The sequence below is a fragment of the Protopterus annectens genome, chromosome 2.part1 (genome assembly GCF_019279795.1).
Source record: "Protopterus annectens isolate FY-2018-M chromosome 2.part1, PAN1.0, whole genome shotgun sequence".
In the NCBI taxonomy this organism is placed as follows: Eukaryota; Metazoa; Chordata; order Ceratodontiformes; family Protopteridae; genus Protopterus; species Protopterus annectens.
The window spans coordinates 1,443,629,750-1,443,654,998 of NC_056729.1; the positions used below are offsets into that span (position 1 = coordinate 1,443,629,750).

General features: G+C 41.8%; 1 protein-coding gene across 4 annotated transcripts in view; it reads left to right on the plus strand.

Annotated features, from left to right (window-relative positions):
* HTT (huntingtin) overlaps positions 1-25,249 on the plus strand; it is a 4,811,037-nt gene that overhangs the window by 726,380 nt on the left and 4,059,408 nt on the right. For all 4 annotated transcript variants that reach the window (XM_044062924.1, XM_044062926.1, XM_044062925.1 and 1 more), the window contains exon 8: positions 11,146-11,324. In XM_044062924.1, coding sequence (XP_043918859.1) covers positions 11,146-11,324 — 179 coding nt within the window. The remainder of the gene's footprint in view (positions 1-11,145; positions 11,325-25,249) is intronic.

A 25,249-nucleotide genomic window follows, 5' to 3' on the forward strand; every position in this document is an offset into this window, starting at 1 on the left:
CGCCAAAACAAGGGACTACCATTCACTCTACCCCCTGCCACACAAACCCTAACAGACTCATCAGACTATGCTTGGGGGGGGGGTTCACCTGGCAGGGAAGTGCATTCAGGGCAAATGGAACCCAAGTCAAATGCACCTGCATATCAATCAAAAAGAAATGTTAGCTGTACAGAATTCTCTGACAGCCTTCAAAGACCACATTCTTCCAGGACAATTAATGGTAAAGACGGACAACACCACTGTTATATGGTGCATAAACAAGCAGGGGGTACCCATTCTTACCCCCTCTGCAGACTAGCCATGACACTGTGGAACACAGCCTTAAGCTACCAAGTGCATCTACAAGCTCAATTCCTGTCAGGAAAACTAAATACACTGGCAGACGGACTAAGCAGAAACCTCATGGACCCACATGAGTGGAAACTGGAACCAAAGACTTTCAACATGTTGACAAACAAATGGGGCAGCCCAGATACAGACCTGTTTGCCTTCCTCCAGAACTACCAGTTACACAAATTCTGCACAAAGACCCACCACAAACAAGCTTGGAAAGTGGATGCTCTGTCCTTCAGCTGGAAAAAACTATCAGTTTATGCCTTTCCTCCTCTGCCTCTCCTCTCCAAAGTACTACTAAAGATCAAGCAGAACAAACCAGGGACGATATTGATTGCACCAGACTGGCCACGCCAACACTGCTACCCCCTCTTGTGCAGTGTGTCTCTGTTGGCCCCATGGCACCTGCCTCAGACCCCTGCCCTGTTGTCTTAACAGGAGAACCAGATTCTGCACCCTCAGCTTCAAACCCTGAACTTAGCAGCCTGGCTAATTACCTAATCTCTCCTTTACCATCCCTCAGTAAACCAGTGATGGATGTCATTTTAGAGGCAAGGAGGCCCAGTACTAGAAAATCTTATGCTGTAAAATGGAAACGAGTGTGTTCCTGGAACCAGTCTCAAGGGAGGAGCACAACCGCGCCCAACTTACCTTAGATTCTGCAATACTTAACTGAGATGCTTCACAAGTGTCTTTCTTTTTCCTCCATCAAAATTCACACCTCAGTCATTTCAGCTCATTATAACACAGAACCTTCCCTCTTCTCTCATCCACTGCTCAGGCAGTTCCTCAGAGGGGCCAAAAATTTAAGACTACCCAGAAGAGACCCAACTCCAGCCTGGGACCTTAACTTTGTATTAGAGAAACTTACTCTTCCTCCTTTCGAGCCAGCTGCTAGTGCAGAGCAGATTTAAAATTCCTTTCTTGGAAGACAGCCTTTCTTTTAGCAATCACTTCAGCAAGAAGGGTATCCGAATTACAGGCCCTTATGGCAGTGGAGCCTTTCATCATCTTTCATGCGGACAGGGTGTCCCTCAGAACCAATCCATCCTTCATGCCCAAGGTGGTATCCACTGTGGCTCTTAACCAGTCCATTCATTTGCCAACCTTATTTCCTAATCCGCATAACAAAGGGGAACGGATACTGCACTCTTTAGATGTGCACAGACAACTTAGATTTTACTTGGACAGGACTAAACCTCAAAGGAAATCTAAACAACTGCTGGGTGGCATTTGCTGCAGGGGCAGAGGGGAAGGCTATTTCAAAGCAAACCATTTCTAAATGGATAGGCCATTGCATTTATTTCTGGTATAAGCACCATGGAAAACCTAACCCAAAGGGGATCAGACCCCATTCAACCAGGGCCACATCTACCTGTACAGCCTTTCTCAGAGGTGTCCCTACCCAGGGACATCCTAGAAGCTGCTACCTGGAGTTCTGTACATACTTTCACCAAGCATTACCATTTGCCAATGTTCTCTAAATCCAGAGCTGGCTTTGCCACTGCAGTCTTGCAGGGCCTTATAACTGGTCCTAATGCTATATAAATTTCTCCTCCCATCCTTAGCTTTGGGAATCTACCCAAATGTGATGACTGCAACAGTGAAACATGAAGAACATAGTAGTTGTGTACACTTAACATAAATGTAGATGTTCGAGTATATTCACTGTTGCAGTCCTGGTTGCCCTCCCTCTAGCCCCTGATTTTTTTTGGCTGTACCTCTGTTCTCCTTTACTATACTTCAAAGCTTTTTGGTGTATTTGCTTTTTTATTGGAGGTATAACCTTGTGTATATATGTATACATATTTTATTGCTTCCCATTATGGGGGCACCTGACATCTGGGGCAAGAAAAACTGATGTAATGGCGTCGGCTGCATGTTTTATACCCCTGACTACCTGACGTCACAGAAGAAGAGACAGCAACCGACGCAGGACCCAAGACTTTGTTAATCAGGCCGACTGAGTGCTACTGCAAGCAGATAACAGTGAATACAATTGAACATCTACATTTATGCTAAGTGTACACAGCTGTACTTTCTCTTCCAAACCTAACAACATCCCTGAAGGGATGCCCAACTGCTTAACTCTGGAGGCAGTCGGGGGAAGGCTTTCCTTGTACCCAATCGCTTGGCAAAAATATTACAAAAGACAAATGGGTACTAGCCATTATATCCGGGGTTTACAAAATTCCCTTTCATCAACCCCCTTTGGTTTCAAAAAAATCCATCCCAGATGTTCCACCCAATCTAAGGGATCAGGCAGTCACAGAAGTTTCAAGACTGCTAGAAAAAAGAACCATCCAGGAAGTTCCCGCAGACCAAGTAGGATCCGGAACTTATTCAAGATTCTTTTTAGTGCCCAAAAAGACAGGGGACTGGAGATCAGTTCTGGATCTCAGCAGGTTAAACAAATCTGTACAAAAAGAAAAGTTCCGGATGGTAACACTGCAGTCCATTCTCCCAGGACAGTTGGATGTGCTCCATGGATCTTCAGGATACGTACTACCGTATAAAAATGGACAGACGGTCCAGGAGATTTCTACGCTTCCGGCTAGGGGCCAGTCATTACCAATTCAGAGCTCTGCCCTTTGGTCTTACCACAGCCCCCCAGGGTGTTCACTAAATGCATGGCAGTAGTCACGGCTCACCTGAGACGTCTAGGACTCCAGGTGTTTCCTTATCTAGATGACTGATTCCTCACTGCTACCACCAGGCAACAACTTATAGAGGTACGAGATTACACCATCACATCCTGTGCTCAACTAGGCATCACAATAAACTATGAAAAATCTGCCTTGTTGCCCTGTCAATCTGTTACATACATAGGAGCAGAGCTAAACACAAGAAATATGATTGTACAATTGCCTCAGGAAAGAGTTTCCATTATTCGAAAACAGGTGTCACTTCTCCTGAGGAGCAAAAGAATTCAAGTCAAATATGTTCTTCAAGCTCTAGGGTCCATGGCTGCAACCATTCTTCTAGTTCCCTTTGCACACTTTTACATGAGAGTCCTTCAGTGGCTTCTTTTCACACAATGGTCCTTCCAGGAATTACCCATGTCTCATATGATGCTATTTATGGAATCTTGCAAAAGACACCTTTCCTGGTGGATGGTCTCCCCACTAGTTACTCAGGGCAAGACCTTTCATGGAACCCCATCCGCTCGCCACAGTGACCACGGATGCTTCCCTGATAGGGTGGGCGGGGGCATTATCTAGGGGAAGACAGTACAAGGTACTTGGCACCCTCATGAGTACCACTTGCACATCAACGTCCTGGAGATGAGTGGTGCTCCTAGCGTTGCAAGTTGTTCAAGACTCTCTCCCTGCCGGGACTATTGCAATACAGACGGACAATGTCAGTGGTTTGGTACATCAACAAACAGGGCGGAACCAGGTCTTACCCCTTGTACCGAGAGGCCCTCAGACTGTGGCAATGGGCAATTTCCTCCCAACATTTTCTGACAGCAAAGCATACCCTGGGACATCCAACGTAATAGCGGACAGGCTCAACAGGGCTATCCTTATGCCTCACGAGTGGTCTCTGAAACGGGAAACTGTGGTTCTTAGTTACTGCAAATGGGGCCAGCCTTGCTGCAATCTCTGTGCCTCTCCCCTCAACAACAGTTGCAGCAGCTACTTCTCCCTTGTTACTCCTCCAGGTCAGACACCCAGGAATGGTCTAGTCCACGATAGGCATCAGGGACTCCTTTATGCGTTTTCCCCCTTTCCCCTAATTCCAAAATTCCTTCAGAAAGCAAAATCATTGGGTTGCAAAATGATCCTCATTGCCCCCTATTGGCTAAGACAGATTTGGTTTCCTTTCCTTCACCCCCACCTTCTAGTCCAGCCTTGGATTCTGGACCCAGTACCGGACCTCTTGATTCATCAGTCAGGCGGGCTACACCAATCCCTCCAATCTCTCAAGCTGGCAGCTTGGTTACTCCACTTCCAATCCAAGCCAGGCTCCCCAATATTTCCCCAGCAGTACATGATATTATTGTTTCCTCCCATAAGACAAGTACAAAGAAAGTCTATGCTAGCAAATGGAAAAGAAGATTCTTTTACTGGGCAGACGCCAGGAATTTAGATCCTTTTGTAGCTCTTGTACACGAGATTTTGGATTTCTTAGTAGAACTGTTTCATTCTGGTGCAGCGGCTACTACTATCGGAGTAAAACTAGCTGCCATTTGAAATTTTCACCTCTGAGTTTCTAACTCCAGCATAATGTCTCTCAAACTCCGTAAGGCCTTCATGAGAGGTACATCTCTACTTAGACCACCGGTGAAATAGCCCCTTCCACCTTGGGATCTCAATTTGGTTCTGGCTTCCTTGATGCTGCCACCCTTTGAACCAGCAGCATCATGTTTCTTGAAATTTCTCTCTTGGAAAACTCTCTTCTTAGTTGCTATTACTTCTGCCAGACGTGTTTGAGAACTTCATGCAATATGTGTTCGCCCTCCATACCTAGTTTTTCACAGAGACAGAGTTTCTCTGAGAACCAACCCATATTTTATACCCAAAGTTTGTTCAGAACACAATTTGAATCAATCCATTGAACTTCCAGTCTTTTTCCCTAATCATTCCAACAAGGCAGAATATAGATTACACCAATTGGATGTGCATAGACAACTACGTTTCTGTCTCCATAGAACTAAAAAGATGAGAAAATCAGATCAGTTGTTCCTTTCATTTGCTAACAACAAACAAGGCCTTCCAGTTTCTAAAGTAACATTGTCAAAATGGTTATTGGACACCATAGCCCATACTTACCATTTGTGACAAAAAGATCTTCCAACAAAACCCAAAGGTCATTCAACCAATTCAGTAGCTACTTCGGTAGAGTTTCAATCTAGATTGCCCATAGATTCAATTTGTGCAGCGGCTACTTGGCAAATCCTCATACATTAATTTCTCATTACAAAGTAGATATGGTCTCCCGGGGCAGGGCTTCTTTGCTTCCACGGTTCTGAAGAGTCTGTTCCAATGAGCCACCCAGGATTGAGGTGCTAGGGACGCTGTCCCATCCATCAAGAATGAAGGTGAGATTGGACAACTTAACATAAAGAAGTTATGGATCTACCATAACGTTCCATGTTAGTTGTCCATCTCGCCTTCCTTCTTGCGTTCCTCCCTCCTTCCCGTTTCCACGAGGATTGAGAGAAGTTGCTCAATGGTTTCACTGGCTAATTGTTTTATTAGTTGCTTCCCAAGCAAACCATGACAATTAACTGTATATCCAGGTTTATTAATGGATTATCTTTTATAATTATGTCTAGAGTGAGCTATCGCAAATGAGATCTGGGTAGCTGACGCTGGGCATTCTGGGATAAGGGGTAGCCCCGAGCCGGTAAAGAGCTCTCGAGCTATAGTAAGTGGCCGAGTCGGAGCCGAGGATTGGCTCTGAACCCATCCAGCAAGAAGGAAGGCGAGATGAAGGACAGCTAACATGGAACGTTATGGTAGGTACATAACTTCTTTTTTTTTCATAAACATGAGACAATTGCTATCTCAGCAAGCTAGCAACAGAAGATGAAAGAGTGACTGTCATTCCATAACCTGCACTGCAAGCAAATGGGTATGAGAAAATAGGATAGCTTAATAAAATACTCTTGTTATAAAAAAGGGATAATTGGAACAGGTATTTTGGGATGGGGAGTTGGCATAATGGTAAAGGTCTTCATGTTCTAGACACAAGCAAGGGTACTGTGTTCAATTCTGACCTTGGGATATTGGCTAGTCTTAAAATGGCCCTTCAGAGCAGTTAGCCTAGTACTCACGTATGAACCCATGCACCATGCCAAATTTAGAGAATTTTCCACAGACCGAGATGTGGTAGGATAGAGAGAGGGTATTGGGAACATGTTTTTGGGAAGTATAACAAGTTGGCAGATTTTAAACATTCCCTGCAGAGCACTTTGTCAGAAATATTGGGGGAGCAAATAGTTGTAACTAAGGAAATGATTCTTTTAAGATAGCAAATGGGATCTGAATTACCTAGGAATAGTATAAGTTCTTACTAAGTTTAATGTATTTTGTTATTTACAAAAAAAACTACTAGAAAAAAGAAATAAAACTCTAAACCAGCTGTAAAGGAGCAAATTACATAGAAGCATATGGAATTTGTAAGAGAATATCATTCAAGAGGATGACTGAGGTTTAAAGAAAGGTAGGTCTTGAGTAATTTGTGATGGAGTAAATCATAATTGCTAAAAAGAAAGCATATGTATATTGCATGAAAATAATGAGAAATGTCACTGTGGTTCGCTTTCTTTTGCATTAATGTATGTGCACCTATGTAATTGTTTGTGTTGTTAATCAATAAAGATGTTAAAAAAGGCCATTGGATTGAACTAGAAATATTGATAATATGGGTTGTGGCTAAAGGCTACAAGAATATGAAATGTGACTTTGTATACACTAACTAGTATACTATGGGCACAGTAATAATGTTAGCATTCACAAGTGCAAAACATGAAAGTGACAGCAATAAATAGCAGCAGTATGGTAATCAGGAATGAGCAGCAAATTTAAATCCGTCTAACTCAGTAATTATGATTACAGTAACTGATAGCAATAGCTTCATTTTATTAACAGTGGAACATTTATCATTTTAACAGCAGAAATGACCAAATGTGTGATCAGGTGCAATTAGCAGCTGAAATAATATATCAGCTATGAGGAACATATAATGCACTTGGAACCACTCTGTTAGACTGTGTAGAACAGTTAGTACAGATAGAGTAACTGAATAGTTCCAGCTGCTGTAACTCTAGAGCCAGTAGTTAAAATTGACCAGTCAGCATCCATCTAGCCACAGCCCCTTTTTCCCATTTTTTACACATCTGGTCAGGGTGTCACTTTAACAATGTCAGTTATCTCGGTGTAAGCAGCAAAAATATATCCGATAGTATAATGGAAGCTAGGTTATTTTATTTATTTATTTATTGCCATTTGTTAACCGGGTTTGTCCAACTGAGCTTGTGGCCCATTTTCAGTGGAGACCCGAGGAGAAAAGCTCCAGTAGTACATTTTAAACAAGTACAATTTTAAACAATGTTGATATAATAGCAGTTATAGCAAAAAGATTCACATATGTTTGGTTACATGCATAAAGTTAAAGTTGCATTCAAAAGAAGCCAAGTAACAATTTTACATTGATATAGTTTAATAGGTCAACAATAAAAAATTTATGTTTCTATAAAATTATGCAAATGCATAGTAGATACATTGGAGAGAGAGAGACATAATGAGGTTCTAAGTATGGTCCTTTTGATGGTACATAAAGGGAAGGAAGACTAGGTAGGGTCATGGCAAGGGCAGGTTCTGGAATTGAGAAAATAAGCTTTTAGTTCATTTTTAAAGTGTGAGGTGTGGGAGATTTGAACGTAAGTCAAGGGGAAGTTTGTTCCAAGTATGGGCAAGGGAGTGTTTGTAGAGTAGTTTGCCTACTGACCTTTTTGGGTGGTAGATGTCAAGTAATTGTTGGGAGGTGATTAGTGATCAGTATGGTTTCATGCCAGGAAAGAACACTACAGATGCGATGTTTGCTCTGAGAGTGTTGATGGAGAAGTACAGAGAAGGTCAGAAGGCGTTGCGTTGTCTTTGTGGATTTAGAGAAAGCATAAGACAGGGTGCTTAGAGAGGAGTTATGGTATTGTATGAGGAAGTTGGGAGTGTCAGAGAAGTATGTAAAAGTAGTACAGGATATGTACGAGGGTAGTGTGACAGCAGTGAGGTCTGCGGTGGGAGTGACGGATGTGTTTAAGGTGGAGGTGGGATTACATCAAGGATCATCTCTGAGCCCTTTCTTATTTGCAGTAGTGATGGACAGGTTGACAGATGAGACCAGGCAGGAGTCCCTGTGGACTATGATGTTTGCAGATGACATTGTGATCTGTAGTGAGAGTAGGGAACAGGTGGAGGAGACCCTGGAGAGGTGGGGATATGCTCTAGAGAGAGGAGGAATGGTCAGCAGGACTAAGACAGAATATATGTGTGTGAATGAGAGGGAGGATAAGAGGTATGGTGAGGATGCAGGGAGTAGAGGTGACAAAGGTGGATGAGTTTAAGTACTTGGGATCACCAGTTCAGAGTAATGGTGAGTGTGGAAGAGAGGTGAAGAAGAGAGTACAGGCAGGATGGAGTGGGTGGAGAAGAGTGTCAGGAGTGATTTGTGAAAGGGAAGGTCTACAAGAGGGTAGTGAGACCAGCTATGTTATATGGAGACGGTGTCATTGTCAAAAAGGCAGGAGTCAGAGCTTGACGTGGCAGAGTTGAAGATGTTCAGATTTGCAATGGGTGTGACGAGGATGGACAGGATTAGGAATAAGTATATTAGAGGGTCAGCCCAGGTTGGAAGGTTTAGAGACAAAGCCAAAGAGGCAGGATTACATTGGTTTGGACATGTGCTGAGGAGGGATGCAGAGTATATTGGGAAAAGGATGCTAAGGATGAAGCTGCCAGGTAACAGGAAAAGAGTGGGAGTGAGCTTGTTGTACACTCCGTCAAATAAGCAACATTTTTTTTTTTATTTTGCAACCCACCTATGTCATTTCAGCATAATGTCTTCAATTTGTAGACTTCTGCCTCTGATAAGTACCTTAACTGTTTAGCTCTAAAATATCCTTTCATATCTGCCAGTCCTAAACCACCTTGTTCTGTAAAGAGAAAAAAAATTATCCCATTTAATTCTTGCTCTCTTTCCCTCACAAATAAGTTCTTTCAATCCTTTACATATTATGGTCCACTGTTTCATGTCTGGTTGAAAAAAATATGCCTGAATTATATATAATATTAAATGAACTACTAACATTTTCATTGTTTGTACATTGGGCCAGTTGAAAGTTGTCAACCCCTTTGTGGGCGGGGTGGGGGGGTCATGCAGGTGGATTCTGGAGATGTCTGGAAGTATTTTGCTTATATTCAGATGGAGTCATGCTCCATGATGACAGAGAGGCAGCAGGCATAGTCTCAGCTGACTTGCAAGTTTGTAGGATGTCTGCAGTATATTTTGCTAGGTCTGTTCTGTACACAAGGACCAAGGTTGCTTTCTCTTCCCTCAGGGTAGTCTGTTTTAGGCAGTAATGTTGTGTGGGGGAAGGGATTTGCTGTCCTGACTGCAAGGTGTTAAGTGTGATCAGGAGATACCGATAAATTTATAGTGCAGTAGTGGTATTAATTTTTGGGGCCAACTTTCCAGAATACCCAGAAATTGATTTTGATACCACTGATTGCAGTACTGATGTGGTTTATGCGTGCTAGATGTTGCAACAAGTCTGTTGCGACATTTTTTAAATGCAGAATCTGTCCTTTTTTTCTCCTCAAGTGCAGACACAGAATTTGGCTGGCTTTTGACTTTTAGGAGTGCCAACCAAATCAGAGCAGACTTTACTTATTTTTTTTTTTTTCTGTTTGCTCCACAACTTATAGTTGAGGGGTGCCAGGTTGTGAAATGGCTCCAGATGCAAGATGAGGCTTCTTATAAGGGTAAACTTACTACTTTATGCTTTCCTTCCTTGTAGCTTATTAACGGAACCCTTATATTTTTTTTCTTTCAGGTGCTCATGCTATTTGAGCAGGCTGGGCATGGTGCCTTCCTTGCCTTTTGGGGCCTTTCCCTTTTTCTCTCTTCTACTTCAAAGCACATTTCTGCCCATTTTCAGTCATTGTGCTGGTCCCAGGCCGGAATGAGAACCACGAAGAAATGTAGCACAACTTTGCTCAAAGGACGGTGCTCCTCAGGAGGTGGTGATATACTCCCACAGGTGGCAGCTTTTGATGAACTACTGTTCATTTCCTGGGTTCTTGGGATTGGGGTAGTTGGCAAGGCTCTTCACCCTTTGTAGGAACAGAGGGAATTGGATTTTCTGTGTCAGTGGACATTCTGTTTACTAACCCAGGTTAAGGCCTAATTTGCTCTTCTAGAAACTGTCTCGCTCATTGTGCTCCCTTCCTAGGCAGTTGTACTGATCCACAGCTATGGGCTTGCCATTTAATTAGGTGTTTACCAGTACTAAGCCCACAAGTGCCTTTGGTGTGATTCCCTGGCTCCTTCTACCTGTGTAGTTTTACTATTTGTGATTTAGCTCCAACCACAGGGCCCAGCAAAAAAAAAGTATAGGCATGGTTAATTTTTTTTTTCATGTCTTGATAAAGGAAAATTAAAAAACAAAAATTGTTTAGAATTCCATGGATAAAGTGGAGATAAAGCCCTCAGCAACCCCTCTATACAGAGGGTTTCAACCTATGCACCATTTACTGTACTCATCTCTGAGGTAACACAAGCTCATGGCAAATGAACAGTTTCAAGAAAGTCTCCCATTAACACAAAGGAACTCAAATCACCGTTCAACACAACAGTTATTCTGTGTCATTTGATGTGTTGAAAAGGCCCTCCTTGATGTGTTAGCGGTACTCTTACACCATCCCCTTGCAGGTTAATGGTGTGTCCTTACTGCTTGAGCTGCTGATTTCCTACATGTCACTTGTTAGCAGTGGAGAGCAGATCTTCAATGTTTTTGATGTAATGACAAGGAAATTAACTGGTGGTTGCAATGGTAAAGCATAGTAGTTGATGTATGATATTATGATATCTTAGGTGCATGTTCATCCCTGAGCATAGGAAAACAAATGCTGATTGGTAGGGGGAAGGCCCACCTGTAGGACTTATAAATGAGAATACACTTAGTAGATCGGCTGATACAGCATGGACGTTTATTTTATTTAGAAGTAAATAAAAAACAGGGATGTGTATAAACTGAGTGGTAGTTGTGGCTCTTTTTAATTAAATATTTGAATAATTCTTTAGGTCTGCTGGTTCTGGTGGAGGACGAGCGGCCAACGCCTCTTATTCTGGGAGTTTTGCTTACATTGAGATACCTAATACCTTTGTTGCAGCAGCAGGTGAAAGATACTAGCTTAAAGGGCAGCTTTGGTGTAACTCGCAAGGAAGCTGAAATCGCTCCATCTCCCAGACAGCTTGTACAGGTAAGTTGAATCACATCATAATTTTGGCTGCTTATTGCAGACTACATTCTATTTTGTGGAGGCTTATTGCATTGTTTGTGTTAAAAGTTATATGCTTTATTCAGTGGTAAGCTCCAGAGAAATTGAGCTAACTGTTCATACCCAAACTGTTTGCTATACAACTGTAAAATAATTGTACCTTTGTTGGACCTTTAATAGTAAGCTAATGGCTGTTTGGTCTTTCATTAGAAGTGAAGCATGATCATTTAATTAGCTGTACATAGAAAATTATGCTCATCTTTCTTCCTTTTTCTTCAGTGTTCTTCTTCTCCAATAAAATTTGCTTTTTTGCAACACATCATTGGAATTACAGTCACTAATGTAAAATATCTTGGTTGCATTCTTCAGAAAACGTTACTGTAATATCCAACCCTGGGCTGTATCCACATATGAGTGAAGTGTGTTTAGGGACTTTGTCACTGAATTTGTGAAGGTGAAGTTCAGTTGAATTTGAGATTGCAAGTCTGTTACATTTGCAGAAAGAAAGGAAATGGTGAGTATTTATTTATTTTTTATGTGAAATGTCTGGATGTGGACATTGACTGTTGGAAATTCATTGTTGATGTGACACCCAGACCCCATGTACAACATGGAAAGGAGGAGCTTTATGCTCATGCTGTTGTGCAGTGCAGGCCTGCTAGTACAGGCGGAGAATCCTCCAGAAAAGAACATGTTCCTACAAGATTTTTCTGAGACAGCATTCCTGCTGAGTGTGAGGGTATGTTATACGAGTATTAATGATACCTTGCAGCTCACTATGTAGCTGGAGCAAGAAAATATTGTCCCCTTCTTACCTTCTCTTTCCCTTTTTCTCTTCCATCCTGAATTTTTTCACTGGGTTATAGATAATTTGTACAGAAAACTGGAAAGAAGTTTTGGCAGGCTGGGGGTCTTCTTATTTAAGTATCCACCTCTTCCACAAAATTCCAGGTCCCTTCTAAAGTGGGAGGAGTATCTTATGCAACACTGGCACTTCCTTCATGTGGTAGGTTATTCCTTCAAATTCTGTTGTGCCAGAAGAAGAAAATTTCTGGAGGACTGTTCAAGATTTGACCAGTTTGAACAGACATCTCAAACAGGAAATTCTAAAGTTTGCTTCATACTATCTTAACTTACCCTTTTTTTTTTTCACAGGGGTCTTTGTTGGACACACCGGATCTTTAATTTTTCATATTTTTTCATCAGAGGAATTATTTTGAATTTCTGTTGGGGAACCGAAACTTCAACTTGCAGTACCTTCTTAGAAACACCGTCATGATGATCTCAAAAGTTCTTTCTCAGACTGCTGTCACAGTTGTACATCTCAACCATCCACATTTTTGCTTTGTATTTTGGTGGATTTCTGGCAAACCACTGAGAAGTGAAGTCAGTAAACAGTGGCATACATTTTTTATTCAGATGTCATATCCTTCAAAAATGAATGCTAATACAAAGTTTCAGTCGAGCCACTTAGTCTGTAAGATCAATGTTTAAACGTTTTCGATGATTTTTGGTCTCTGTCCTTCCCGCTCCTATTATTTTTGGCCTTTTTCAGATTTCTTGCACTTAGAGGTTGAGGGGTGCGGACAGAGTGGAGAAATTTCATATTTGTATTTATCTGGGTAACTATTTAATTTGAACACATTCTGAGTGAGAGCATGCTGATCTTGCACTCAGTGCTAAGAAAATTGCTTAGGTTCTGCCACAAGTTCTTTGAGAATTTTTCCATTAATGCATTAAGGATGCAATGACACAGTCCAGTAAGTCACAAAATAAAAATTTTTAAAGATTATTCTCTTCTTCCACAAAAAAAATGTTTTAGCTGTTATGTCTGCAGTTTAATCAGTTTAGTTCTCAGATGCTTTTTCAATCTCAAGTTAGAATTTTTTACTTTGTACTGTTTTTGTTTTAATGTCAGCAATAAAGTCCAGACTGTGTGCTGAAGCAGTTTCTCATAAAGTCCTTATAGTTCTTCCCTTTGATATGTTTCGGGCTCTAAACCTCAGGTTGTCGCTGCATGATCTCCAGGAACATACAGTGCAAGTGATCGTAGGGGACTTTGATTCCTCACCATATACACCTTTAAACAGGCAGACTTTAAAGTTCTTGCTACCCTTTTCAAGCACTTCATAGTACTAACCTGCCAAATTGAGCAGGGCCGTACATGATCACCCTGGTGTAAATGTGTGTCTATCCATCCAGTCAGCAAGACTAGCCTTAAAGGTAGTTAAACTAGTACTTTGGCCTGTAATGGTAACTTACCCTATAGAAAAGGAGTATTTTAAGTTAGAAACCTGTAACTCCAGCGAGTCTTGTATATTTGTTGGTACAGAATTAAGTCCTTAGTGCATGTATTTGTAGAGCCACTGGTTTGGTGAAGAAAAAGGAGGTGAAATAGGACTTGGGTCTTTTATGGTCAAAAAACAAGAGACTGGTTTTCTCATAGCAACCTATAGGCTACTGAGTATAAGAAGAGTCTTTTGTTAGTCTATCTTGTTGAAGCATTTAAGACCTTTAACTTTCTTTGTTAGAAATCTTTGGGACCTTCCCAGTTAATCGACATGCTTGGATTTGTACATGCCAGAGGGTGCATTGTATTCAGTGTTGGGTTTGAATAGGGGAAGAGTACAGTTTTAGGATGACTTCTTTGTATCTTGAAGACATTCCCTTGGAAATTAACTAGGCCTGATTAAAGGATTTTGTGATTCTATGGTAAAATGATGCTCAGATGAGTGAAAGTTATCCACATAACTACAACTACTTAGGTCTTGCATGTCTGAAGAAGAGTACCGTTTATAATGTATGAGATGGGAAACTGCCTTTCTGCCAAATGCTGCTATGCTGCACTTATTTCATCTAGTTGAGGATGTTTTGATACACCTTGTATGTGGATATTCCTGCCTTTCCTAGAGCTGTTTTATATCAGTGGATAACAGTGCTCAGTTTGCACTTATAAACAAACTTGCTCAACCACACTGCTGGAATATTTATTTATGTTTATTTATTTGACATTTGTTTACCAGGGTGGTCTGACTGGGTCTATAGAACCCATTTTCAGCAGAGGCCCAGGGAGAAAAGCTCCACATACAGTACAATACAAGTACAGTATACTCCAATACAATAAAGATTACATTAGATGTAGTATACAAAAAATAAGCTGAAAGAACAAACTGCTACAAGATGTTGTAATGTATTACTACACATCTAAACAGTTCTATACAGTTAAAACGTTACAGACAGTAATAGTCATTCTCATCATACATAATGCAGAAATAGCAGCCAGAAGGTTAATGATGCAGACATGTAATGAGAGAGAGTTACGAATAGAAGCAGTAAAGCCTGAGCCCTAGCTTAAGGATAAGGTATAGAAGCAGAGAAGGAGTTAGAGCTTTGATCTTGCAGTCTGTGAGGGACTGAAATGTGAGAGAAGAGGAAGACCTGAACATTAGGCAGGCTTTATGCAGGAGCAGAGCCTTGTATTTTTGAGATGATTTTTTAGAGAGGCTTTGAAATGGGTTAGGCCAGGCATAAACCTGGTAGCTAGAGGAAGTGAATTCCAATGTATAGAGACAGAGTACGAACACAGAGTAACCAGGTTTTCTTGTGGGTTTTGAGATAGCCAAGAGATTTTTTGTCTTCTGATCATAGAGATTGATTTGGTGTGTAAGGTGTGACTAGATTGGCTAGTGCAGGGCAGGCAGTAGGCTTGAAAATAAGGTTGTGCAAGGTGGATAGCTGAATAAAGGCAAATTGGTTGGGTAGTTCAAGCCAGTTTAATTCTAGGAGTGGTTTACAGTGGTGTGTGTGTGATATTTATAGTTTGTGGCAAACTTTACAACTTTGTTGTAACAATGTTCCAACTTGCTTAGGGTAGAATTTTGTAAGTTAAAGATGGGGCTCCATAAAGAAGAGGGGAAGTAAAAATGTTTTTGCAAGGGTAGTTTTGGTTGCTGCAGTAAAAAAAAAAAAAAAGGTTCTATAGGAGTCCCAGTTTTTGATGATTTCTTTTTATATATTTTGCTGTATATGGGGGTCAAATGAAAGTTTGTCGATGAGAACACCTAGAAGTTTGGTTTCCTGCACCATTTCTATGGCGGTGGTGTCAGGTGCAAGGATGTTGAAATGATCAGTGACAAGGGAGGTGTCTGTGGGAAGAAAGAGTACTAGTTTTGTCTTCTTTGGATTAAGAAATAGTTGGGCATTTCTTAGCCAGGATTCAACTGCTGTAAAGGAGTTTTTGAGTAGTTCTGGTAGTGATTGAGCAGTGCATATTATGGTGGAATAATCAGCATATTGAATGAGTGTCCCAGGGTGAGAGGCAGTGTGAAGGTTTTTCTTGAAAAATGTTGAAGAGTTGGGGTTCTAGGATGGAGCCTTGGGGGGAACTCCAGTAAGGTTGTGGAGAAAGGGTGAGAGTTTGTTGGACCATTTCACTGCTTGTTTATGATCTTTGAGGTAGCTCTGAAACCATTTTACTGTGTTATGTGAGAAGCCTAAGTTAGACAGTGTGTTCAAAAGTAAGGGGTAAGAAACTTTCAAAGGCCTTCTATATTAAATATTGGCTTAGATATCTGCAAAATAAATGCTAAAGAAAAGAAATCCTAGAACAGATCCATATGGCACCCCCACTAGTTACAAATTTCCATTCAGAGGGGGGACCAGCAACTTTCACAGTTTAGGATCTGTTTGCTAGCCAGTTTGTATTCCACTGGACAATGTGCAGGGGTTTATGTTAAGCTTGTCTAATGTTTCAAAAATACCAGCATGAGGGATAGTCTCAAAAAGTATTGGTCAGGCTCAGATAAGCAGCATGCACATAATGACCACAATCTGTTGCCCCTGTAACCTTTTCTAAGAAGTTCATTAGGTTCAGGAGACAGGACCTGCCCTTCACAAAAACAAACTGATTGGGATCTAGTCCATGTAAGTTGCCTGTGGCTGCATAAATGAGTTTTTCTATGATATATTCCTTGACTGTACATAGAAGGCTAGTGAATCTGTAATTACTCAGGTCTTTTAGAGGGGCCACCCTTTATTAGAGAGTCACAGTGACTGTTCTTTAGTCTTCAGATACAAACCCTATAGATTGAATAGGTTGAGTAGAGTCTTAGGGCATAATTGGCACTGATGATGATGAGGCTGTTATGTTGTCTGGTCCCATGAAATATTACTTTTAGCCTTTGATATGGATTCTGTGACCTGTTCCAAGGTAATTACAGTAGAAGTTAACTTCTCAGGGATAATGGGATCAGCATTATGGATAGGAGGGCTAATGTTGGCCCTGAATTTGCTAATACATTAGCTATATCCTCTGGGTCAGAATGGGTGATATTATCATTGGATGATCTCTGTGCAGTGTTGTACATTATTCCTTAATTTTCCGACATAACCTAAGAAAGGTTTGTAGTTTCCTTTGAAGTCTGCAGCAACCTTAACTTCATCACTCTTAACACTGGAGTTCCACAAGGATGTGTACTAAGTTCCTTGCTTTTCACCCTGTTAACACAAGATTGTACAGCCAGGTACAATACAAACCACATCATCAAGTTTGCTGATTACACAACAGTGGTGGGCCCTCATGAGTAACAACGATGAAACAGTATAGAGATGAGGTGGAACAACTGATTACCTGGTGTGAAAATTACAACTTAGAACTAAACATAAACAAGACAAAAGAGATAGTTCCATGTGGTTTGTTCTGCAGTCCACAATTTTCTTCCCTTACCATCAGTGGGATAACCGTGGAAAGAGTGAGAAGCATGAAGTTTCTGGGAGTGCTCATTGATGACGACTTGTCTTGGAACACCAATTCAAATGCCATAGTCTAGAAAGTGCACCAGAGATTGCACTTCTTGAGGAGGCTGAAGAGAGTGAATCTGCTATCAACAGTTCTCACTACCTAATACTACTACTATCTAATTATGTGCAGTATTAGTCTGTCTACCTACATGCAGGGATTAGGATGGCAAGGGCCAGGCCAAGGATTTTAGAACCTCTGGTGAGTAGTTTTAAAATTTGCTCCCGTTCATTGGCGTTATTGGACTCTAGGAAATGCTGAGTGCAGCTGTTTTTGGAGGTGTGTGTTTACCAAACAATGCTTAGGTAATTGAAGTCCCCTAATAAAAAAAGGTATTTGGTTTTTAATGCATCAGTGGTGTTGAGGTAATTTCTGTGACCTTTTGGTAACTTTGATGCAAATCTTTAACTAGCAGTGAAGCAATAGTTTATTTACATTTGTTTACTGGGAAATTCCGACTGGACGCAGGTACTTTTTTAGCGGATGCCTGGGGAGAAAAGCTCCACATCATGTACATGATAACTAGAGATACAAAGTTGCAGCAATAGTAAACAACATTTACAGGTTGTTGGCTTTAATACAGTAACAAGATATTGATTATCAACAGTGTATACTGTAAATGTTGCAAGTTAAGATAGTTTCTTGTCATTTATAATATTAGTAACAAAGTTGTCAAGACAAGATTTTAAAGTATGTAAAGACAACTAGCGGCGGTAGTATAGTTGGGTTTCCTAGGGGTGATATGGATTTCCATGAGTTCCAGGTCAGGGTTGTGGGTAATTTGATGTGAAACAATAGTGTTCCTAACGAATATAGATACTCCCCACAGCCCTACAGTTTCCCAAGGGTCTGAAGAAACCATAGGTGCTAAACCCATAGAGGGAGTGCTGTCATTGCATCAAAACCATGTCTCATTAACTATACAAATATGAATGTGTTCAAGTTGCAGGAGGGCATTAAGTTCTGTAATTGAGTTTATCCAGTTTCTGTGGCATTTGTTCATGTTTTGGATGCTGCTCCACTATTTTTTCTTTCATCTCAATTTCAGCAGTTGGAATACCAGTTATTTCATCTGAATGCCTGATTAAAATATTATTTCATGCAGCCTTCTCTTATTTGAGTTTCCAGTGGCATGACTGACTCCACTAAGTATTACCTTGTCTTATTTTTGTGCTATTCTTCTGTTCATCAATGTTTGCTGAATGATCTTAATCACCTGTTTTTGTCTAGTAACCTATCTGCATCTGGAGTTTAATGTTCTGTAACTTATTACTTGATACTTTGTGTGTCTATTCTGTTTTAATGTGGAGCTTTTCTCTCCGGGCCTCTACTGAAAATGGACATATTTCCAGCTAGACTAGCCTGGTCAACAAATGTAAAATAAAATAAATAAAATAAAATCTGTTCCTGTGTATTCCAGCAGGGAGCCATTTATTTTGAAAATCTCAGAGTGCATTTAGTTTGTCTTTCTCTCTAGGGTGACTGAGGAATTTTCTTGATGTTCTTCGTGTTTCACTGTTGCAGTCATTACATTTGGGTAATCCTGCTGGCAGGTTGCCCTCAGTCGGCCTAAATTCCAAAGTCCTGGGTCCTGCATCGGCTGCTGTCACCCCTTCCCTGACGTCAGGTCGTCAGGGGTATAAAAGAAGCAGCCGACGCCATTTTCTTCAGTCTTTCTTGCCGCGCAGTGCCCAAAGCAGAAGCAGTTCGCAAGTGCCGGTCGGCTGACTCCTGAGATTTTTGTGTTCGAGTTTCAGATCCAAAGTCTTCAATAAAGCTAAGTACCCCGTTGTGGAAACTTTTTTCTTGCTCCAGACCGATGTCAGAAAAAGTAAATAATTGTATTTCTTGTGGAAAGCAAATACCTCATAAGGACTTTCATTCTTACTGCATTCCTTGCCTAGGCCCTGATCACAACGTTTCTGGTTGTCGGTTTTGTGCTAGATTTAACCAACGCACTATTAAGCGTCGGTATGATTTTGCTTTAAACTGTTTTGGACGCTGGTTTAATTATCCAGAAATGTCATCAGATAGCCATCCGACTACCGGAGTTCACAGAAAACGCAAAGAAAAGGAGAGAGATAGATAACCGAGGCCCAAAACCGACGACGAAGCTTCTTCTAAGCCAGTCGCCGGTTCTCAGTGAGGCGCTTTCGCAGCTCCTGACGCCCGCTACTTTAGAGTCGCAGGTCACTACCGACTCCCACGTGGAGTCAGTCATGCCACTGGAACCTCAAGGTATTGGTGCCTCTGATATTATTCCTTCAGATGGGTCTGGAGCCGCTGAGCAGGCACCGGCTTCTGAGGGTGTATTCAGACCTAAACATCTTTACATTAAACCGACTTCAGCTTCAAAGGCAAAGACTAAAGCACCATCTAAAGCAAAGAAACAAACTCAAGAGACACGTGGACAGGCCTCTATGCCCAAAAAACAGATGCTCAAAATGGCCGAAGACTTGATTACCTTGATCAGGGGTTCCCATCCCCCTCCTGATAAGAGGCCTAGGCAAGAGACTGACTATGAATCTTCAGATCAGGTTTCTATTTCTTCTGATTCCTCTTCTGATCAGGAATATTCTCTTCCCCCCTATGAGGATTCTGATGCTGAAGAATCTTTTCCTTCAGCTTCTCCTCCAGAGGACTATTCTTTTGGGGAAACCTTGCATACCATGAAGGAGCATTTCCACTGGGAGAGCCAAGATTTTTCAGAATCTAAAAAAGAGGGTCAGGGATTTCCTTTTACTACCTCAGCACAGGCCACTAGCCATTCCACCTGTGTTTGACATTGTAGATGATGTGTTTTCGGAGTCTAGTCTTACCCCTGACTCCTTACCTCCAGCTCCTGTTAAGCCTGACAGATATTACAGGGTTCCTGACTCTCATAAATTCCTTTTTAAAAACCCTGCTGCAGACCCAGAAACTGTTTCACCGGGTCCCAAAGGAGTTAAGGCTTCCGCTGCAAAAAACCCTACCCCCTGTGACAGAGTTTCTAGGGCACTGGATAGATGGGGAAAAAAGGTTTACACATCTGCTACCTTGGCTATAAGGGCCTTAAACTGTCAGTTTTATATGCTCAAATATCAGCAACATGTCATGGCATTGCTTAAACAGAAAATGTTGTTAAACTCTGAATGTGCAGAAAACAAGGAAATGCAGGATTTATTGCATGCAGCTGAACAAGTTGGAAAGCATACTTTGCAATGTGGTTTTGATTCTTTGGAGGCCTCCTGCAGGGCCGCATTTACGGGTCCTGTAATTAGGAGGCATGTTTGGTTAAAGGAACAAAATCTGCCTGATCATGTCAAAGTTGAATTATTAGATGCACCTTTACAGCATGATACTTTGGTGTTAAGGCAGAAGAGGTGTTAAAGAAAATGGAGGACAAAGCTAAATCTATGCAAACTATCAAAGATTTTTTACAGGTAGAGCCACCTAGGTTTAGTAGACACTGGCCTACAAAGAATTGGTTCTTTCCTGTGTCAGACAGACCTCAAAGGGGCAGATCCAGACGCCCTAGAGGCAGATCCCAGGCGCAAGTTTCATACAGGTCAAAGCAATGGGGTGCTTCTACCTCCAAAGTTGAAGACGACAAATCACAACCATACAGGAAGCAGTCCCAGTGACTTCCCCCTGCTGGCACCAAGCACTTATCTCCTGGCAGCACCCTTAGGGGGAAAATTAGCACTTTTTTTTCAAAATTGGCACATTATAACCCAGGACAAGTGGGTACTAAATATCGTGGCACAAGGCTACAAGTTCCATTTCCATACCCTGCCAAAGGGAAACGGCTGGCCAGATGTGCCAAAAAATCAATGGGCAGAGGCACAAAAACAAGTCTCATCCCTCATGGACATGGGGGCCATTCAACAAGTACCAGAGCAAGAGCAGGGACAAGGATTTTACTCAAGACTGTTCTTGGTACCCAGAAAGGACAAGGCCTGGAGACCAATACTGGACCTATCTATTCTGATCACATTCCTGGATATACCAAAATTCAAGATGTTGACTTTGCAGCAGCTTCTGCCCATGCTGGGCAAGAACGCTTGGCTTGTGACTTTAGACCTAAAAGAGGCATACCCGCATGTCCCAATCAGACAATTATGCAGAAGGTACCTCAGATTCAAGGCTGGCTCAATGCATTACCAATTCTCTGCACTGCCCTTTGGCTTATATACCGCGCCCAGGGTCTTTACAAAGTGCCTGGCACCAGTAATTGCATTCTGCAGACAAGAGGAATACAAATATAGCCTTACTTGGACGACTGTCTAATTCAAGCAGAGAACAAGGACATTCTTCTACAGCATCTGGCGTTTGTGAAAAGACTTCTAACATGCCTAGGGTACACAGTCAACGAAAAGAAATCAAAACTAGTACCCTCTCAAGAGATAATACTCCTGGGTGCAAGCTTAAATACAACTACCTAGATGGCTTCTCTCACGCCAGACAAACAAAAGCAGCTGACTACCTATTTTAAAATGTTGGCAACAAAGGCCCAGTTATCAGCAAGATCAATTCTTCAGGCTTTGAGCTTCATGGCATCCTGCATCCTACTAATTCCATATGCAAGACTGCATATGAGGAAACTTCAATGGTATCTAAAAAGTGTTTGGACTCAACATTGCCAAAGCCTGGAAACAATGATTACACTCATTCCCTGCCTGCAACAGGAGTTTCGATGGTGGGCAAAGGCTTGTCACCAAAACAAGGGACAGCCATTCACATTACCCCCAGCCAGGCAGACACTAACAACGGACGCATCAGATTATGCCTGGGGGGCCCACATGGCAGGAAGATGCATTCAGGGCACATGGTCCTCAAACCAAATGCATCTACATATCAATCAAAAAGAGATGCTAGCTGTTCAAAATGCCCTGACCGCCTTCAAGGACCTACTTCATCCTGGACAACTACTGATAAAGACAGACAACACCACGGTCATGTGGTATATAAACAAGCAGGGGGGCACATATTCTTATCCCCTTTGCAGACTAGCCATGACTTTGTGGGACACAGCATTGACTTACCAAGTACATCTGCAGGCACAATTCCTGCCAGGAAGGGAAAATACTCTGGCAGATGAACTAAGCAGAAACTTCATGGATCCCCACGAGTGGCAGCTGGATTCATAAGTCATCAACATGATAACAAGGAAATGGGGGTGCCTGGACATAGATCTGTTTGCCTCCCCTCACAACTACCAACTAAAAAGATTCTGCACAAGGACTTATCACAGACAAGCATGGAAAGTGGACGCCCTATATTTCAGCTGGAAAAACCTATTAGTATATGCCTTTCCCCCACTGCCTCTCCTCCCCAAGGTACTCCTAAAGGTCAGACAGGAGAAGCCAAAGATGATAGTAATTGTTCCAGACTGGCCCCGCCAATACTGGTATCCAATCCTAAGGAACTTGTCTCAATGCCCAGCTTAGACCTTACCTCAAATACCTCATCTACTGTCCCAGCAAAACAATCGGATCCTGCACAGCCAACTCAGGACTTTAAACCTGGCAGTATGGCGGATAATGTAGTCATACAAAACACTCCTCTCAGTAAAGCTGTGATGGATGTCATTTTGGAAGCCAGAAGGCCTAGTACTAGAAAATCTTACGCTGGAAAATGGAAGAGATTCTGTGCTTGGAACCAGGCATAAGGAACTGATACAGCTGTGCCTAATATTCCTCAGATTTTGCAATACTTAACTGAGATGCTGGACAAAGGCCTATCTTTTTCATCTATTAAAATTCATGCCTCTGACATTTCGGCTCATTACAATACAGAGCCACCAATCTTTTCTCATCCCTTATTAAAGCAGTACCTCAGAGGAGCCAAAAATCTAAGGCCTCCAAGGAGATCACCAATGCCTGCAATGTCTTGGAAAAACTCACCCTGCCTCCTTTTGAGTCAGCTGCTACTGCTGATATAAAGTTTTTATCTTGGAAAACAGCTCTGCTCCTAGCAATAACTTCTGCAAGATGAGTTTCAGAGCTATAGGCACTCATGGCTGTGGAACCTTTTATCATTTTGTATCCAGACAGGGTCTCTCTGAGGACAAACCCAACATTTATGCCTAAGGTGGTGTTCAGTGTGGCTCTTAACCAAACTATTCCTCTGCCAACTTTTCATCCAAATCCACAGAACAAGGGGGAGAAAATTCTGCATTCTTTGGACGTACACAGACAGCTTAGATTCTACTTGGACAGAACCAATGTTTTTCGAAAGACAGAGCAATTACTAGTGACATATGCTGCAGGATCACAAGGAAAGGCTATCTCAAAGCGGACTATTTCAAAGTAGATAGGCCACTGCATTCGTTTCTGCTATTTACATCATGGCAAGCCAGTGCCTAAGGACATTAGGCCACATTCAACCAGAGCTGCAGCCACTTCAGCAGCATTTCTCAGGGGAGTGCCAACCAAGGACATTTTAGAGGCTGCTACTTGGAGTTCAGTGCACACCTTTACAAAGCACTATCATCTGCCACTCTTCTCTAAATCCAGGGCAGGCTTTGCCGCTGCAGTTCTGCAGGGCCTCATAGCCACTCCTAATGCTTTGGGACTCTACCCAAATGTAATGACTGCAACAGTGAAAATGAAGATCATAGTACAGTTGTGTACACTTACCATGAATGTAGATGTTCAAGTGTATTCACTGTAGCAGTCCGGGTTACACACATGCCATCCCCCTTTCTTCTGATAGAACCTATCTTTCCTTCTCTGATTTATACAACCTATGTGGTGTATTTGCTTGTAGAGGAAGGTAAAGTTTATATTGGTGCATGTATTTTTATATATCGAAGTTTTGGCTACCCTTTTAGGGGGCACCTGACGTCTGAGGCAAGAAAAACTAAAGAAAATGGCATTGGCTGCTTCTTTTATACCCATGACGACCTGACATCAGGGAAGGGGAGACAGCAGCTGACACAGGACCCAGGACTTTGGAATTCAGGCCGACTGAGGGCAATCTGCCAGCAGGATTACCCAAATGTAATGACTGCAACATTGAATACACTTGAACGTCTACATTTATGGTGTGTACACAACTGTACTTTCAGCTGCCATTTCAGTTTGCTTTTCCCACCTCTGCTCCTCACTACTTTTTCTGCATATGTATGCAGTTTTTCCTTCACTTACATATCTTTTTCGATCTTCTGGACATCATATAAACTTTAGCTACTGAACAATTTGTAATAGTTTGTATGCTTTTGCTTTTTAATGGTTTTACATCTAGAGCCCTGTTTGTAGCTGCTGACAGTGCTACTGCCATCATCCACCTGTCTTATCTGGTAGTAGTCCTGGACATAATTGGATTGTAGGGTGTCCCTGTCTTAAAAGCCATATGTGGCAGCCTTAACCTTCTTCAAGGAGCTAATATATATATATGACAGTGTTCATTCTGCTGGTATGACATGCAAGGATGAGCATGAAGAAGTTCCGTTCGTATCTCAGAGGTCTCTGAGGCCAGCACTGCCCCAGTTCTTGGTGCCAAGTATTCTCATAATCTCATTTAATAAGAATAATCTCAGTTGGTGGGCAACACAGGTTACTAGCAGCCAAGGAAGACAATCACACAGCAAGACCCATCTCAGTAGTTGCTTTGGATCTAGCTTGGCTTTGTGAAGTTTGAAAGTTCAGGGTATTTAGTCAAAAAGTATTTGAAGAAGATGCCCATAAATATAAAAATGTAGGAAATACTGTCTATTCTCAAGCCTTTCTGCTCAGACCTCCTGCCAGGAATGCTCAGGACAAGTAGCATCCTTGCACTATAGTACAGTAAAAGATGTGGCGGTGTCACACACCCTCTTTATTTGCAGGCTTGCTGTGAATGTACACGTACCTGGTCATAAGTCTGAAAACCTAGTTGCAGGTAGTCTTCATCCCCATTGAGCAGCAGATGCTGTCAGATCACCAAATGAACAAAGGAACTCCACACAAATGGAATCACTCTCTAACCTCTATTTCATCTTCCTGTGTAATGATAATCGTGTTGTTCTGTCAGTGTAGTGTTAAATTTATCACATGCTACTTCGTAAAGTTTGCAGTCTGGAGATGTCTCCATGTGTATTTTCCTATGGTATTGGACAGTCTTTCATTTCCAGGTGAAAGGTAGCTTT